The 17,953-nt window shown below is 45.1% G+C and overlaps 1 protein-coding gene across 3 annotated transcripts in view; it reads left to right on the forward strand.

The window, feature by feature from the left end:
* Positions 1-17,953, forward strand: part of PLD1 (phospholipase D1) — a 62,434-nt gene that overhangs the window by 23,514 nt on the left and 20,967 nt on the right. For 2 of the 3 annotated variants that reach the window (XM_027685469.1, XM_027685470.1), the window contains 10 exons: positions 3,249-3,307; positions 3,832-3,924; positions 6,370-6,522; positions 7,269-7,418; positions 8,257-8,340; positions 10,080-10,161; positions 12,341-12,451; positions 13,741-13,947; positions 14,792-15,008; positions 15,935-16,048. In XM_027685469.1, the coding sequence (XP_027541270.1) occupies positions 3,249-3,307; positions 3,832-3,924; positions 6,370-6,522; positions 7,269-7,418; positions 8,257-8,340; positions 10,080-10,161; positions 12,341-12,451; positions 13,741-13,947; positions 14,792-15,008; positions 15,935-16,048 (1,270 nt within the window). The remainder of the gene's footprint in view (positions 1-3,248; positions 3,308-3,831; positions 3,925-6,369; positions 6,523-7,268; positions 7,419-8,256; positions 8,341-10,079; positions 10,162-12,340; positions 12,452-13,740; positions 13,948-14,791; positions 15,009-15,934; positions 16,049-17,953) is intronic. The other variant, XM_027685471.1, reaches the window with a different exon arrangement.

Genomic DNA, 17,953 nt, shown 5'->3' on the forward strand with positions numbered 1-17,953 from the left:
TTGTAGAGCTTGTACATCCCCCAGCTTTTTATATTTTTATTTTCTTTTTGTTATATGATTTATGATTAAATCTCATGCCTTCTCGTCCTTTCCAAAACATTTTTATAGTACCTCTGGGCTGAAGTGCTTCAAGACAATCACCATTAAAATGAATGTTGTGGGAATCTCAGTCTGTTAATTGTCCACACTCTTTTTCTGGAAATTGGAAATTGGAGGAATATAGCCCCAAAATGTTAGGGCTTAATTGAGTTCCACATAAAAATTTTATCAGTTGGACCTTTGCATTATTTTTTGTGTGAGCTCCCTTAATTAAAAGATGCCTAAGCAAAATGAAGAATAAGATTTGATTGAACTGGAGTGTGTGTGTTTGTGTGTAATGTTTTGCATGAACTTTAGTCAGTGAGAGTAAAAACCTCATCTAAAGTGAAAGCAGTTCAATGTAAGATCAGCTCAGATATGTGAGTGGCTGCTGGTTTACCTCTGATGCTGCACTTGGATCTGCAGACCTCTGCAAAGGTCCCTACCCAACCTGCTAGTATTTTTAGTTATTTACTTCTAAATAAATAGTTATTATTAGTTATTTAGGTTTTTAGTTATTTATTATATATTTAGTTATTTTTAGTTATATACGATAATTGAAATACAGCACATTTGAAATACAGTGATCAAGCGCTGGTTTGTAAAAAAACCCTTGAAATACAGCACATTCCAGTTTTCTTTTTAAATTTGGGTTTTGTATGAGCAATTTTTTTTGTGTAAGAAATTTTGCTGAACAATATTATTCTGAAGAGCATGTAATTCCATTTTGTTGTTAGCCATCAGTGCTAATCAAACCACTTTTTTAACCCACTAAATCAAGAACAAGAGTTGAAATGAAAACGCAGTGTGGAGCTGCTGAATTCTTTCTGAAATGCAGATGCTCCATGAAATTTTTACTCACATAAATGGTGGATGCTCAACATTGCTGGCAGAACGGGATGGTTTGAACCTATGGCTCGTGCACCTTGCAGCTGGTTCTCCGCCTTCCATATCCTGTCCTTCTGCAGCTGATCACTCCTGTCTGCTTTTCTTATTTTGCTTTTTATTGCTACAACAATGTCATTGAAGCTGCGTTCTCCGGGCCTTTATCTCATACTTAAAACATCCTGCTGCGGATCGCTCTGAAACCAGAGTGGGATTCCAGCTCCCCAGGGAGGCAGCTGGGCAGCACAGGAATTCCAGTGTGACGGAGATGAAAGTGCCTGGCTGCTCTGCCTGCCTCTCTCAGTCCCTCTGTGAATGACGAGCACCTCGGCTGAAAGGCTCTGTAACAGTAAAAATAGCTAATGCAGCAATAATAATAACAATAAATCATTCCATCAGATATTTCGCACTGCACTGAGGAATTTTCCTTCTAACTGGAGGAATTTATTTAAGGGTTTATTTTACAAACCAACGCTTGATCAATGTGTTGGATGGGCTCCTGTAACCGTCATTGCTGTTCCAAAGACTCCTTGGCTGCAGAGGAGGTTGCTGCGCTGCCAGACGATCTTTCTTTCTTTTTTATGTGGTGGTAGTTCTGTTTCTGCAAGTAATTTTTCCTCCTGGTTTTCCTTTTTGCTTCTTTTATTTCTCTGCATGCAGCGCTCCTCAAATTGCTGCCAGTTTTCTGGTCCCAGCCAGCGTTTTCAAAGGGTTTTTGACATTCATTTGCTTTTTTTGTGCGTGTGCCCACTGTGAGAGATGTCTGGGTTTCTGATTTGTCTGGTGGGGAATGCCAGCCATTTTCTGAAGTAGTTAAGATGGGATCCAGGCAAAGAAGTGGCCTGAGACTTCACTTGGGACCTCTGATAAGACCTTGTAGAGTACACTTGGTTTTCAGGTGCTTTCCACCTTGCTCTGAGCGTCACTGCAGAAACAGCTGAAACGTTCATAGGTCAGACCTGGTACTTTTCCAGAACATGTAGGTAGAGCAGAGATAGCAAGATGGTTGGTAAAAGCATGGAATAACTTGTTCTAACCACGTTCTGAAAACAGACTGAAATGACCCCAAAATCAGGGCATTAAATTTGCCTCTACAGAATAGATGTTTCTTTATGTATCCTTGAGATACTCAGAGGAAAGTAATAGTGTCTTTTGTTCTTCTCCACGGCCTTATTGATATGAGAAATTTGGGAAGGTCCCAGGAGCAGCAGAGCATGAGGAAGTGGAAGGATCTTCTGTCCTACTGTGGTTAGAGGGTTCCCTCTGGCTTTATTGCCTGGCTAAAGGGACAGTGGCACCTGCCCTCACCCTACCCTGAGCACCACTCTGCACTTGGACAACTTTATGTGATAATAAATTAAAAGTTCCTGGGTGCAGACAAGCTTCTGCCACGCAAGGCTGCTCCTGCCCAAGCCCTGTCCTGCACAGGACACCCGGGGCAGGTGTTTGTTCCTGCTAATGGGGCCCAGGGCTAATAACCAGCAGACTGCCAGGAATGTCCTGCTGTGCCAAGAAAAGCCTGCTCAGTCGAAATGGCCCAGTGTCCTATTTTTAGAGGTGAATGTAATCATGCTGTGCTTTCTCACTGGCTTTGCTCATTGTTATGTTCCTCTGCCATTCCTGCTGAAGCAGGAGGAGCCACGAGGAGGCAGGTTGCTTGTATTTGGGATTTGATCTTGCTCTCCTCCTGACCCAACGTGGCTTTCCTGTGGATTTTTGGCTCCTGGGGCCAGATGGGCAGTGGTGTGTGTGCAGCACTGAGTGGGAGCAACTGGCTGGGTGGTCTTGGAGGATGCTTATGGGCTGAGGGGCTGAACCCCCGTGTGGTGTGTGTCCATAGGGCAGGAGAATCAAAGGGAATAGGGTGCTCCCAGACCTGGGGACATGTCCTCATTCTCTTTCCAGTCTTTCTATGATGATCACTGGAGGGAGGAGAGGATTCAGGCAGCCAGCCAATGTCACATAGACCCCCAAAACAGTGTCAGACTTGAGTCCTGAGTTCAGCCAGTGATCCAGAAGGGAGAATACGAGTAGGTCCCTATAATACATTTGAGCTTGATTGTCCTGGTTGCCTGAAGTGTGTTCTCCAAAGCACATCCAAAATAAACAAACTGAAAACCCAACCACACTACTTTTCTTGGTCTTCTTGAAGATGCTTAGGCAGTGGTGGGTAACTTCTGCTCAGGATCTTGTAGGTTCTGTCTTTATGACAAGTCACTTCAACGAAGCAAAGTATTTTGTGGATTTCAGTTTGAAGGATGGGGGAATCTCTTTCTCTTTCCCAGATGGAGTTTGTTGGAGTAAGCCAGCTGTCATTCATCCACGACCTGGGACCAAAGGGCATGTGAGTTGTGAGCTGTGTCTTTGTGAGTTATGATTCACTAAGAGCATGGCTTTATAAATAAACACTGTTCACATTAGTAGCTTTCCTTTCTCACCAGTAACTGACTGGAGAATATTTTGTCATCCAGATAGAAAAATTTATTACTGTTCAGACAGAAATGGTACAATTTGGGGAAATAGTTTTGAGAGCAGGCTGCTTTGCGAGACATGGGCTGGCTTACAGGGTTTCTCCCCTTCCCTCCCTGCAGCCTGTTGAGCCCCTTGTTTTTCTGCTTCCTGTGCCATAAACAAGCACCCTGCATTTCTTAAATCTCCTTTATTTCCTTCTGGAGGGTATTATTTTTGCCCTTTGTCCAGCTTTCCGGTCATGGCACAGAGGCTGCTTGGGTGCAGCTGGAGGTGGCAGGAGCCATCCCTGGGCACAGAGGCAGGGGGGAGTTCAGCAAGCACCCTCCACCCAAAAGCCCCCCCTGCACCTCCAGGTGAGCCGTGTCACCCACCCTGACCCTGTTTCTGTCCTCACAGAGAAGGATTCATCATGAAACGCTCCGGGGGCCACCGCATCCCTGGCCTGAACTGCTGCGGCCAGGGGAGGATGTGCTACCGCTGGTCCAAAAGGTACTGCTGGGGTGGGGAAGGTGGGGCTGCCACGTGCTCCTCGGGCACACAGAAATGCTCATTTGTCTTTTTCTGCAACAAAATCCATGAGGGAGATTCTCGCTTTTTTATAAAAGCCACAGATTTTCGGGCTGAAAGGGTCTGCAGGGTGTTCCCCCCTCATACTCTTCTGCTTTGGAGTTCACAGAAGGGTCATGTTACTCCAGAGGAAAAGTGGGATTTCTTACAGCCTCAAGCTGGAAGAAATGGCAATAACCCCCCAATCTGTTCCCAGCTTTCCCTGCTGTGGGAGCACCGGTGGCTCCATGCCTTCTGAAGGGGATGTGGCTGGTGCCACTGCCCTGGGCATATTCCAGCTTTGTTTTCTGAGCTTTCCTTCCTCAATTTACAAAATGAAAATCAATTAATTGAAACACTCTCTGGACCAGTGCAGAGCAGCATTAAATCAGACGTGACCTGCAGTAGTAAGGAGCTGTTTGGTGCAATTAACCTTGGCATTAAATATGTTCCCTCTTCCTTATTACTGCAGGTAGTTAAATCCCAGTGTTTCCATGGGAGTTTTCACAAGCCATGCTGTTCCCATGTCCCTTCCTGCTGCAGACAGACAAAATTTATTGTCCCCATCCCTTTACCTTCTGTGTTAGGTCTTGGTATTGCCTGGGGCCACAGCATGGGGAGATGTGTGCTTTGGGGGAATATGTGTGTTACCAACTACCCAAAAAATATAGGGAGCATTTCCTGGAGCATGGCCTTCCCCTGCAAGTCTTCTCTTTTGAAAATCCAAATAGCCCATACCTGCCTTACAGCAACAGTTTCTTGGTCAATAGACCTTCCCCAAGCATTACCTACCTTTGGATTTTAGCATCACCCATGGGCTGTCATTAGTTTTATCTTCAATAATTCTCTTTTCCAACAAAACCTCTCTGCATTCTTGTGAACAAATGGTCCTATTTCTTCATAGTCTTTCCAGCATTTCTTAATGTAATTTTACAGATGTCGATAGTGAGTGCATAAGGAGATAAAGGTGTGACTTTCCTTCAGGTCAAATCACTAAATTGTCACCAATTCTTTTTCTCTTTTATAGAGAAAAAAATCCTTTTCCTCTTGATACTCCTTAGTTAACTCATCTCTGTGTTATGCAGAGCTCAGGCTTTAGGGGGGACAGTAGCACATCCAGCTCCAATGGATCTTCATTTTCCTTTAGAGCCTAAAAATGGGGTGGGAGAAGTGTTTGAGTGGGATTGTGTACACAGTATCACAAGAGGGGCACCAAATTCCCATCATGGCCCATGGGGACTGACAGCTTATGCATCAATAACGAAGCAAATAACAGTAATATTCCCCAGAGAGGGTTATTTAAATGAAGGATTTTAGGACATGGAGGTGGACAGTGGGGTGATGCTGTGAAAGGGCACGGGTAGGACTTCTTGGGCTTGTAGAGCTACCTGGGAAAAACAGAAAGGGGAGTGCTTGGAAATGTACTCTGTGGGGTGCTTAAGAGTAGAACTATGGGCCAGATAGGGAGGGCAGGTATTTTGCCACCAAATGAGAGGTGATGCCGGGTAACTCTCAGAGCCCTGAAAGAAAGAAAAAATTATGGGATCTGGAAGTAGATGAGCTTGAGGCTGTTACTAAAGATACAAGAATGAACAGATTTTTGCAGTGTTTCGTGTTGCTTTGTGTATTTCTGAGTGTGCAGAAGAATGAGGCGAAGGGCTGGTGATGGAGACCTGTGTGGGACAGAGGGGGCTGGTTACCCCAGCTACGCCACAGGGGGAGAAAAAATTAGAAATGCCATTCACAGTAAAAAATGTGTTTTTTCCAGAGTTGCCTTCAGGCTACAGTATTTATGTAAAACCTGCCGGTCATCTCTCCTCTTGTGTTTCTAACGGGGTGCCTGTTGCTTGGCAATGAAAGCTTTCCAAAATGCCTCGTTCATATATTTTGATAGGAGTGAAAGTGATCCTAGCATCAAAGTTATTGTTAGAAATGTCAAATAACTCCTGTACAGAATGCAAACTGAATTAAAATCTGGGATGGGGACATCCTTGTTGCACCTTGCCTGGTGCTGGGAGGTTTATAAACAGGGAGTTTCTCATGGGTTTTGTTAAACAAGCAAACCTGTATTTTCAGAGACTCTGTAAAAAGGAGTCGTGTAAATAACTCTAAAAGTCTTACATTGAATTCAAACTCATTACACAAGTTCATAAAATAGACACTTTTCTGCTCAAGAAAATCATCCCTGGTCTAGCCCCTGAGAAGAAATTTTACCATTTAGTTAGGGGTATGTTTATTTAGGGAGTGTTTTCCTTTCCTTGATAAATGATTTGGCCTTGTTTTGATGGAAACACTTTCCCCTTTTATTATTAGCTTTCTTTATGACTTATGTTTTGACAACTGGCATGGGTGTGAAATCCAGGTGACGTGGTTGCTGTGCCCGTACAGGTGGCTGGTGGTGAAGGACTCGTTCCTGCTGTACATGAAGCCCGACTCGGGGGCCATTTCCTTTGTCCTGCTGGTCGATAAGGAATTCAACATCAAGATAGGCCAGAAAGAAACAGAAACTAAATATGGGTTGCAGATTGACAATCTCTCTAGGTAAGAAAACAGGCTTTGTTTAGCCCCTCTTAGTCTGCTTTTGCTTTCTTGAGGAGGAATCGATATTCCTCTGCAGGAGGGATTAACAAGGGGCTGGGCTGATGGTGCAGCTCCGCTTCCTGCAGGGCTGGGGCTGGGCTGCTGCTGCTGGTGTGCTCAGACCTGTGGGGATTTGGCCCGTAATGCTGATCATTTCCGATATCTTAATGAGGCGTTTGGAGCCTCAGCTGCTGTTTGTCCGTCCCTGCGGTTATTGCTGGGGCCTGAGGGCACGGTGCACTGTTGAGTTGCACAGCCTGGTTTGGCAGCAACTGCTTAGGTAATTTTCTAGGTGCTGTGTTCCTTTTATGCTGCAAGCAGGGATGTTTCCTTCTGCATCTCAATGAAGTATTACCCAAAAGCCATGCCAGTTGGGATAAAGAGATATTAAATATTTTTATGTTAGCGCACAGTGTAAATTCGTGTCTCAAAAAATACAACATTAGCTGGCTCCAGCTCCAAAGCTGATGCTATTAATTTAAATCTGGGTATTTTATGCTTGGCAGTGCATTACTGTTAGTCACTCGGAACAGCTCAGTGCTGTGTATTCTTTTGCAAGCAAAACAGCAAAGCAAAGCCCATACTTTTTGGTTAAGTAAAACATGACTGATGCATATGCATTTACCAACACGGATAGACGGCGAGGAGCAGCCCAATTAAGCAAAAGTGGCTCCAGCATCCTGCCCTGCGCGTCCTCTGTTTTACAGGTCGCTGATTTTGAAGTGTAACAGCTACAGACATGCCCAGTGGTGGAGGCAGGGCATAGATGAGTTCATTCGGAAGCACGGCAAGGACTTCCTCACGGAGCATCGCTTCGGCTCGTACGCGGCCGTGCAGGAGAACACGCTGGCCAAGTGGTGAGGAGCGCGGCGAGGCCGTGGGACACTCGGTGCTGTGGGTGCTGTCACCTGCTGGCATCACCCCAGCTCTGACGGGCAGAGCCGGCGGCCTTTGGTAGCTGTGGGGACTGATGATAATTAGAGAAGTTGTGAAAAAACGAGGTTTTCTCCACCAGGAAGGAAATAGCAGGGCTGGTGACGGGAGCGCTTTGCTGCTGTTCGCGTCACAGCTAATAGCATTTCGTAACGTTAAGTTTCGCTGGAATTTGAACACGTTGGGTATTTGTCATTGTAAGGATAAAGGGAATAAAAGAGAATCAACAAATGCAAATTTGGGTATAGTCAGAGGGTGACTGGGCGTTATGCACACAGCAGTCCTGTGAGTAATCCTTCTGTCTGCAGTGCAACCTGATTGCACTAAGGCATGCCCAGAAGCACCTCAAAAGTTGGATTCTAGCTGGAAGCAAATTCGTATGGTGCTTTTGCTGCAGTTTCTGCCTTGCAGCAATTGCTGACCGAGTAGTGTCTGTAAATCAGAGAAAACACCACTCCACCATCCTTTCCTGAGTGACAAACCTGTCTTGAACCTCGAGCAAAATCCAGGAATATTGAGTGTGGTTGGCAGAAGTGCCAAGTGGCACTTAATAACCTCTTATTGTGCTGTTTCACCAAGCTACTAATAGCAGCAATGAATTCTCCCTGCGTGTCATCCTGATTCTTGATATTAGGTTTGTGTTTGCTTTTGAGAAGAGAATGTAAACAGCACTGACACAGAACCCCATCTCTCTTCAGCCGTGTACTTTGATTAATGAAGGGGGGGGAAACGCAAACCTTCACGCTGCGTTTGCTTTTGCAGGTATGTAAATGCGAAGTGGTACTTTGAGGACGTCGCCAATGCCATGGAAGCTGCTAAGGAGGAGATTTTCATCACAGATTGGTGGTTCGTACTTGCATACTTGGGTGTTGACCAGCTGTCTGTCTCGGGGCGTTGCCGACAATGCAGCACTGTTCGGGGGCCCTACAGTATGGCAGCGAGCCGTGCGGCCAGATGGTTTGGCAGCACACCCAAACCTCTCCTTGTGTTGCATTCAAAGGCCTTTTCAGGAGGGCTGGCAGCAAAAGCGCATGCTTCACATCAACAGCTTGGTTGTCTCCTTCCATGGAAATGCCTGAAATTGCGTGGAGGCACCACCTGAATTGCAAATGTTGCCCTGTGAGGTGCTCGTCGGGAGCGTAAATCGCTGCAGACCCGAGGGGCGCATGTGGCTTTCGGTGTACGAGGGAACAGGGATGCTCAAACACCTCCAACAGTGCTCTTGCCATGGGATCCTCCTTTCAGCTCCTCGCTGTGTTGGGAAGCCTCATGCCAGCAATGAGAGCATCCTGTGGGGCTGTGATTTTGGTCTGCTCTTAAATGATCAAGATAATGGGTGAGGGGAGTTTTGTTGCCCTTTCTGAGCTGTGTGGCTGCCGAAGGACCTGGCTCTGCCCACTACTTAACCAGTGATTCAATGTGTTTAGGCAGTGCTCTGGTTCCTGTTTGAGGCAGGACAGGGTGTTCTCACAGCCTCTGGCAGAGTTTCTTGGCTGGGTACTGGTTGTGACTGCCCATGTCTTGTCTTTTTGGAGGTTAATCTGCCTGAGCCAGCCTGGACCATGGGGATGGGAGGATCCCAAGACATGACTCAGATGTCCCCTTCACCTTGGGCATAAGCACCTCTGTGCTTATCTTTCTCCATCTGTAAAATAAACTTCTTGTTGCTACTTATCCACTGCCTCTAAGAACTGGGAGAATTAGTTCTTAGGTGGAAATTATTATAAGTAAGCTACATATGATGTTCGCATTTACTGGGATAAATCTGTTTCCTACCATGACCACAATTAAGCCCAATGCTCCCGGATCCCCATATGCAACATCAGGTGGCAATTCAAAACCATCCCATTTCAGACCCGTTGTCTCTTTCTTAGTGTTTTATTCAGACAATTTTTAATGTACCATGGAATTCCAAAACTTATCTGAAACTTAGAGTATACGATAAAAATGCTGTTGTCAGAAGCATGTTTTTAGGATGTAGCAATATGCTTTGTTTAAGCAGAAGTTCCCATGCTTGATACAAAAGTAAAGGAATGAAATTCTGTCACCTTGCTCTGCAGGAGTTAGATGAGATTGCTTAATTATTTCTTGTAATCCTTAAAGCTATCAATCAATAAAATGTCCTGTTGAGAGATCCGATTGCTTTGTCTTTAGGCAGCAAGGAAAATTCAGTACAAATCTGTGCTGCTCAGATAGCCCAAGTATGAGGCGAACTGAAATCCCACTCTTATTTATTTTTTATGTCTGCACATTTCTTTCAAATCTACCTTGGGGTTTTCTTTTGTTGCATCTTTCTTTCATAGATAGAGTCCAAATTTCCCTATTTACACATCACTGTTACACTTGGTCTCGTGGGTTGTTAAATACTAAGATGAATGTGCTGGACACGTCCCCTGCCTTCTGTAATGCTCTGTTATTAAAGAACAAAGAGCAGTATATTGGAGAATGCATCACTCTGGGACATGAGCCTTCACATCCACTTTATTTAAACTTTGATTTCTTTGCTTCCCAAGTTGATTATTTAGGCCAGTGCTTTGTTTGCAGGCTGCATATGCTATGTTTTTTCCACTCATTTATCTTCTTAGGCTGAGCCCAGAAATCTTCATGAAACGACCGGTTGTGGAAGGAAATCGCTGGCGGCTGGACTGCATCCTCAAGAGGAAGGCAGTAAGTGAGCTCCAGCTGCAACCCTCACCCTGCAGAGAGCCCTGTGCACCCACCCAGTTACAGGGTCATACTGGGACTGCAGCGTTTGCACTGTTTAGTTTGGTAGGGATGAGAGTTAAAGTTGGCCAAGCCTCATATCAGATGGCCTCGGAAAACTACGTGTTTTGATTTACACCTCCCATTTGGGTTTTGGAAGAGCTTGGGGGCAGAAGGGTAGATCCTTCAAACTTCAGTGGCTTCAGGCTGAAAGAGTGTGGGCACAGGTTGCCCAGAGAAACTGTGGATGTCCCATCCTTGGAAGTGTTCAAGGCTAGGTTGGACAGGGCTTGGAGCAACCTGGTCTTAGTGGAAGGTGTCCCTGTACGTGGCAGGGGATTGGAACTAAGCGATCTTTAAGGTCCTTTCCAACCCAGGTCATTCTATGATTCTCTGATCCTATGATTGCCCCAAGTTTGGGTCACTTCAGCCTTGCATTATGACTGCCCAGTTCCTGGTGAGGTCAAAGACCTGTTGCTGTCTCGTGCTCTCCATGTGATATATGTAATTTAGAAGTAAGGGAAAGGCTGAGAACTTTGTGGTGTGTTTATGAGTGTGGGCTGTAACTCAACTGATAATAACACCGGTGCTCAAAGGAGTTTTTCCCATGTGATCAGTGAGTCAGAAGGTAAAGCATGGCCGGGAAATCTCTTGAACTTTTGCTGTAGTAGAAGGGCAGGAGTCCATATGGACATGGACTTTAACTTTGAATGACTTTAAACTAAAAGAGGACAGGTTTAGATTAGGTATTATTAAGAAATTCTTCACTGTGAGGGTGATGAAACCCTGGCACAGATTGTCCAGAGAAGTTGTGGCTGCCCCATCCCTGGAAGTGTTAAAGGCCAGGCTGAATGGGACTTAAACAACTTGATCTAGGCAGTGGGAACAAGATGGTCTTTAAGTTCCCTTCCAACCCAAACCATTCTATAATTCTGTGACATGCTGAAATAGTCTTTGACTCCTTCCCTTTGCAAACTGTCATCACAGTCGTCACCCCTCCACATACCTACAAAAGTAAGAGTTCTTTGTGTCTGACTGTTGTTGACTTGGAAGTAGTCTTATTTTCTGGCGAATGAAACCTGGCCACAGAATATGTTCAATCAATGGAAGAATTTGCCTTTGTCATGCATTTTCCTATGGACATAAATACCTTGTGAGAGTGAGGAGTGTTTTAAGGTCAATTCCTGGAAATGCTTGTTCTGTCACTTGTGGTATTTCCTTGACTCCACAGGGCAGTCAGCATGCAGGTGTTAAGGTGTTGGGGTAAGGCTGTCCTTTCTGTGTGCTCAGTGCTGACTGGGACTTCCCTGGGTGCAGTGGGTAGCAGAATATCATCCACAGTTTAGGGACTGCCTAAGCTCTCAGTAGCTGCTTTATGGGACTGGGAACTTAAAAGGCTATGGAATGTTTAGGTCCCAAGTTTATGCTGTCAAACTCCAGTGCGAATTTTTAATCCATGCTGATTTATGGCAAGTGAAGGTGTCCCAGTGTGTAACCAGTATATTCCAAGGTTTGGGGCGTACTTGGCACATTTGAAGTTACTTTAACAAGTGTGTTTAGAAACCCTCCCACAGATACCATGCTGGTCACAAAAAGCACCATCTTTTTAGCACTGCTCATTGTATTCCAGGAGCTTGTTTACCTCTACCAGCAGAAAGAACTTCTTTGCTGGTTTTGAGTTGGCAGCATCCCCTTTAGGTGAGGGATGTCCATATGACCACATGAGTCTTGTAGTCCTGCAGAGACAGTTAACTGTGGGCAAACCTCAGGGCAACACGAGGCAGCAGAACACTGAACTTCAGTGCAGGTGTGCAGCATGATTATACATGGAGTGAATCATGTTTGCAAAATCACCTCAAAGGGTGTGTAAAAGTAGCTACTGTAGGAATGACCTGTTGGTGGGCTTTGGCACAGCTCAGCTCTTCACACACAAACCGAACCCTCCTCGGGGAGCTGAAGAGCTTTCCCGAGCAGTGCAGGTCCTTCCAGGCTGTGGGGTCACCATGGTGGGTCTGAAAGGGCATAGTCAAGAGCAGGTAACATCAGTCTGCATTTCCATCGTCCTTGCTGCCTCTTAGCTTTTCCTCGCCTCGTATCCATTTGACGTGCCTATGTAGCATGTGTTCCTTTTTATTTCTGACAGCAACAAGGAGTGAGAATTTTTGTTATGCTGTACAAAGAGGTGGAGCTTGCCCTAGGGATCAACAGTGAATACAGCAAGCGGACGCTCATGCGCCTCCATCCAAACATCAAGGTAAGTGCACACTGCTGTAAGGAGGACATTTGCATTTACCTGTTCTTGATGGCTAGTGCTGACCCCAGTGTATTTGGATGTGAGCTGGAAGAGTGTTTCCCACCATTACAGTGGGAATAGTCTGAGAAGACATGCCCGTGTAGTGACTGCAACTTCATTTCTATAGATTTTAGTGGAACATAAAATTGCTTAGTTTATATTTGCCAAAGCAACTATTTGTCTAATTCACAAGAAGCATATTTCATGTGACAAGTTAATGGGGTTACATCAGATGGAAAATTACACTTTGAGAATGTTGCCTCATTTCAGCATTTCTCTTCAAACGTGAATGATGAGAGTCAACACTGGATATGTTAATGTTTCCATCACAGATGAACAGCATTGCACTGTCCTGTGCTGTTACGCTGCTGTTTTGGCACCAAGCAGAAAATGAGCTGTGGCAGTCAAACCAGTGGATAAGGCTAGATCCAATCTCTTAAAATTAGAGACATATACATCTTAAAGAACAATAAGATATATGTTATGCTAGAATAATTCATTTATTGTCACTTGATCAGTTGTCACAGTGAGGGGAAGCATCTGTTCACCATCATCTTCGCAGCAAGACCGGAAGGTCTAACTGGAAGATACACTCTAGCTGTGTTACAGGTTTTGGGAGCAGCCAGGTGGAAATTCTATAGCTTTTTTTCCAGGAAGTTGGTCCAGTGGCTCTAACATAAAAAAATAAAACTATACGCTGTATGCTCAGATACAGGAATTTCTGTGCCATAAACACATGTCAAAAAGAATCTCATAAAAAAGTGGCAAACAACTTGCCGATTTTAAATGGGGGAAAAAAACCCAGCCAACTTCTCATTTCACTTGTGTGGTGGCAACAACCAAAGAAGTGACTCAGATCACCAATATGTTGTTTTCTTTTAGAGCAGGCTCTGTGTTTGAAAGCTTAGCTATTACAGCTCTACTGAAAGCATAGTTTGTTGAAAGTTTCCTTGACTATGGTCCTCTTATGAAACTGTTGTCATAGGTGTGACCTATCCCAACATCAGTAACCATTTCTGCTCGGGAAGACCTGTGTTGTGGGGAAGCACCTGCCTGCCAGTATGGCTGACCCAGCTAGTGGGGAATTGAGTAGCTTCAGTAATCAAGCAGTCTGTGTGAATGCACCCATTAACAACTCCAGTGTTCCCCTGTCACCCCGAGCAGCCAAAAAAAAAGGCTGGACAGCTCTGTCCAGGAGGGATTTAAATGCGTCAGCGATGCTGAGCTTGAAGTGCTGGTTTTCTCCGCAGGTGATGAGACACCCAGACCACGTGTCCTCCTCTGTGTACCTCTGGGCCCACCACGAGAAGCTGGTCATCGTGGACCAGTCGGTGGCGTTCGTGGGCGGCATTGACCTGGCGTATGGCCGGTGGGACGACGACGAGCACCGTCTGACCGACGTGGGCAGCGTGAAGCGAATGACGGCCGTGAAGTCGGTGTCGACGGCCAACCTGGCAGTAAGTGACCATGGTCAACACCTGTGCAGTAGGTGTGCAGCGGGGCTGAACAGGCTGTGTCCCCTCCTGAGCACAGGGTTGGGTTCAGGAGGTTCAGAGACAAACAGCGGTGAGAAGGAGGGAGTGTCTGAGCACTGAATGACTCTCCAGGGCTGGATGCTGACCAGCCCTTGTTAGGGCACCGAGAGAGACAGCTGGATTCCCCGCTGCAGCTTGGAGCAGCATTCACAATTTGAAGTCTGTGTTCTTAGAATCTTAGAATGTTTTTGGTTGGAAGGGACCTTAAAGATCATGTAGAGTCAACCCCCTCCCATGGGCAGGGACACCTTCCACTAAACCAGGTTGCTTGAAGCCCCATCCACCCTGGCTTTGAACACTTCCAGGGATATGGGGTATCTACAACCTCTCTGGGCAGCATTTCTTTTCTTAATAAAACTTAGCTAGAAATGCACAGTAAGCAGTCACAGAGTGCTATGAAATTCTCAATACTCGCGCCCTCAGCAGCTGCTTTGTTTGCTGAGCTTTCTGATAACCTGGGTCTGTATGCAAGGTCTGTATGCAACCACGTCTCTAAAAATCTGAGAGGTTTAGGTTGAAGAGAATTTGAAGGGGAGTAATAATTCAGAGTAAATTTATGGAATCAAATGCTGCTAGAATTACCGGGTTTTCCTGTTGAGTGCCTCCTCAGTACAGGCTCTCCCCAAAAAACCTGCCACCAAGGTGTGTCTGTCACAGAGCAAAATTTGTCTTGTGGTTGTTTCTGAGCATTGATAAGCACAGGAATCTGTAGTTAAAGGGCAACCTGTCTGAACATCACCTACAGCCATGTCTTCTGTCTCTTAAGTCTGCAGCGGAGTTGTCTGAACGTGTCCCACTGCAGTCTCAAACTCTGTCCCCAGAAAGCCACTTGTTCGAGAGAAACACTGATGATGCCCCAGACATGTCAAAAATGAAAGGAGTAGGAAAATCCAGAAAGTTTTCAAGGTTCAGTATTTACAAGCATCTCCACAAACACGGCATGCACCATGCTGACAGCGTCAGCAGCATCGACAGTGACTCAAGTAAGTGATGATGTGATCTTCCACTAAACAATGTATATAAAGCGTGTGTGGAGGTGGGTGGGTGGGTGTATGTGCACATTCACATGATTTCTAGGGTAATGTGTTCTTCCTAAGGAAGGAAAGTTGATGAGTTTCTAAACCATCAGAATATTGGCTACGTATAGAAATTTGTGTCACTGCAAAATACACAGGAAAGGTTTTACGTGGATTTTTTATTTAGCAATTGTCATGAGCCATCAGATGACATGATACATGATTCTTAATGTTTATATTGTTGGAAAGTGTTTGTTTCTGCAAGAGAAAATTGAATCTTTAATTTTTCAGCTTGCGTTTATTGTTGCAAGCTAAACAGTTTCTCAGTGGGGTTATCCCCTTTCATAGGCTAGTGTTAACCTAGGTTTAAATCAGTTCATTTAAATGGTAATATTCCCAATTTACTTACTTACTAGAGAGGAGAGACTATTCAACAGTTGAATACTGAAATGCAGCTTTTAATTCTCCAATTAAAAATGGCTTCAATGCTAAAATTACAAGGATCAGCTTGACATTTTTTCCAGCATGGAGTCCTTCCTGAAAAAGTCCTCAGCTCCTGAAGCTGTATGTTGCTCACAGTGGGAATTTACTGGAATTCCCATCCCTCCCTGCAGATCTTACTCCTGCCTCTGGCTGGAGGAAGACTTGCTGGAGCGTTGGCTGCAACCAGCTCAGGACACAGCCATGGCTTTGTACTTCATTACATCTGTTTGGTTTAAAACCAGCTGAGTCTTGAATTTGGTCTTTTGCTTGTTGGTCACTTGTAGTTCCAGCCAAGTGATGTCTCGTTTGAGCTCCTGCCTTGCCAGGTGTCCTCTGACAGGAGCAGGCACCAGGGTAGCAGAGGTGGACGTGTGTTTTTACTGTGAATAGAGCATCTTGACTTTCTGCAGGTTTCCCTAGCCCCACTAGAAGTCAACCGAATATAATCCAGAGTTTAAGGCCCCACCTGAAAATGTTCCATCACCACAGTGAATCCAAACAGGGGCTCGCTGAGCCTCGGGAGGGTAAGTGGAGGAGGGCAGAGGTGCGGATCCCTCCAGGCTTTAGCTGCTGATGGTTTTGCATTATAACTATGGTGAGAGTTAGGTTGGGTGCCAGGATCAGCCTTTGCTGCTTGTTGTTCTCCCAGCATCCTTATCCCTCCTCTGCGGGCACCCTGGCAGAAGAGCCTTCTCCAGAAACTACAAATACTGCAGCATAAATAAGTAATAATCAAAAAACCCAAACCAAAACAACAACAAACCCAAATCCAAACAAAACCCCAAACAAATAAACAAACAAAAAATTTGCAGTAATAGCAGCAGGGAACAGTTGAGGAAATAGCTCTGGTATGTGATGATTTCAGCAGCTCTCATTCTGCAAAGGAAAGGGCTTGTTACTGGAACTGGGAACTTCTGCATTGGATATTCTAAAAGTAAGCCTGATGCAGGAAGACACGCAAACAGAGAGAGGAAACAGCAGAGTGGCTGCTGTCAGACCTATGTTCTGACAAAGACTTGGATTCCTTCTTTTGCCCCTAACTAAAATCAAGGAAAGCACACTCAACTGAGATGGGAGCTGGATGGTTGTGAGCACTGAGCTGTTCCCATCTCCGGACGGGTGTTGGAAGGCCCTGTTCCAATGTGGTACCTCACCCAGATGCCTGAGTTCTGGTACAGAGTGAGGAGCAGTTCTTCAATATCTTCCTCTTTCAAATGCCTTGCTCTCTGGCATTTATTGCCAATTATGAAATATTGGTTACAGAGTAGTGGCAGGTAACCAGGGGTTTCCATTGCTTCATGGCAGTGATGTGCAGTCTCCCCTGTGGTCACTCGTGCTCACTCATGAGTCACTGTACAGTCATTGGAGCTCGGCACATGGAGTGTGTGTTGGTGTGTCCCACCCAGTCCCACTCGAGCATGTTGAGTCAGCAATTCCCCAGCTCCACCTGGACTCTCACTAGAAGCTCAAGCTCCCCAGGGCAGCTGTGGTGCATACCTGCTGCATGGCATTTTTGGCATGGCTCGGCTCGGCTCGGCTCGGTGGGGTCACAGCAGCGCTGGCAGGGCTTGCTTTGTGTAACCCAGTCTTGTGCTGCTGCCAGTGTACATTTTGTTGAGTGTTGAAAGGTGGGGGTTTTTTTGTGCTAAGGGGTTCTATGGTTTGTTTGTTTTATGGTTGCCTGGTGATGTGGTCAGGTTAACGTGCTCCTGGCATTTGGTATTTGGTACTGTAGGTGAAGGCTGCTCTCAGGGTCAGGAGATAATACCAGTTAACTTTTTATGGTCTAGGCCAACATTTTTGGGTTTTAAAAGAGTGAGGAAAAAGAGTTCCCTTCACAAAAATATGTCCTTTATAAAAGGGATCCTGTTAGGAGGGAGTATCCCTATCTACAATATTTTAGACCATTTTTAATCATGGTGAATTTTAGAACCTGGGATCCATTTGTTCAACATGTAAACTTGTATGAAAAAATGACATTTTTATTTGGAAAAAGCAAAATAAAACAGAGAAAACCCACAATACTTAATGAGGGAACACGAACATCTCATTCTAGTTAATAAAGACTAGTTCTGTTAGAGAAGATACACCCTGCTAGAGAGGCAAAGTAATAAACCCTCTAGCAGAGAAGGTGGAATTAGTTCATTAGTATTTTAAAATATATTCAGTAGATGATATGAATGATGTGGATTCCACCAGATGGGAATATCTAGGTGTCATAAGACTGGAGAAAGACAAATGATTATAGGGTGATTTTTTTTGTCCAGCGTATAAAGAATTCAGCATCTGCTTTTTGTTTCTGTAACAGACTCTTATATATATAACCTGTGCTGGTTGTACAACAAATATTAAAGTAGGGAAGAAAAAATATTAATATGCATCCATTGAAAGCAACAGGAATACTAGGGAGAAATCAGCTTCAGCTGCCT

The sequence above is a fragment of the Neopelma chrysocephalum genome, unplaced genomic scaffold (assembly GCF_003984885.1).
Source record: "Neopelma chrysocephalum unplaced genomic scaffold, ASM398488v2 Primary Assembly neopelma1_69, whole genome shotgun sequence".
NCBI lineage: Eukaryota > Metazoa > Chordata > Aves > Passeriformes > Pipridae > Neopelma > Neopelma chrysocephalum.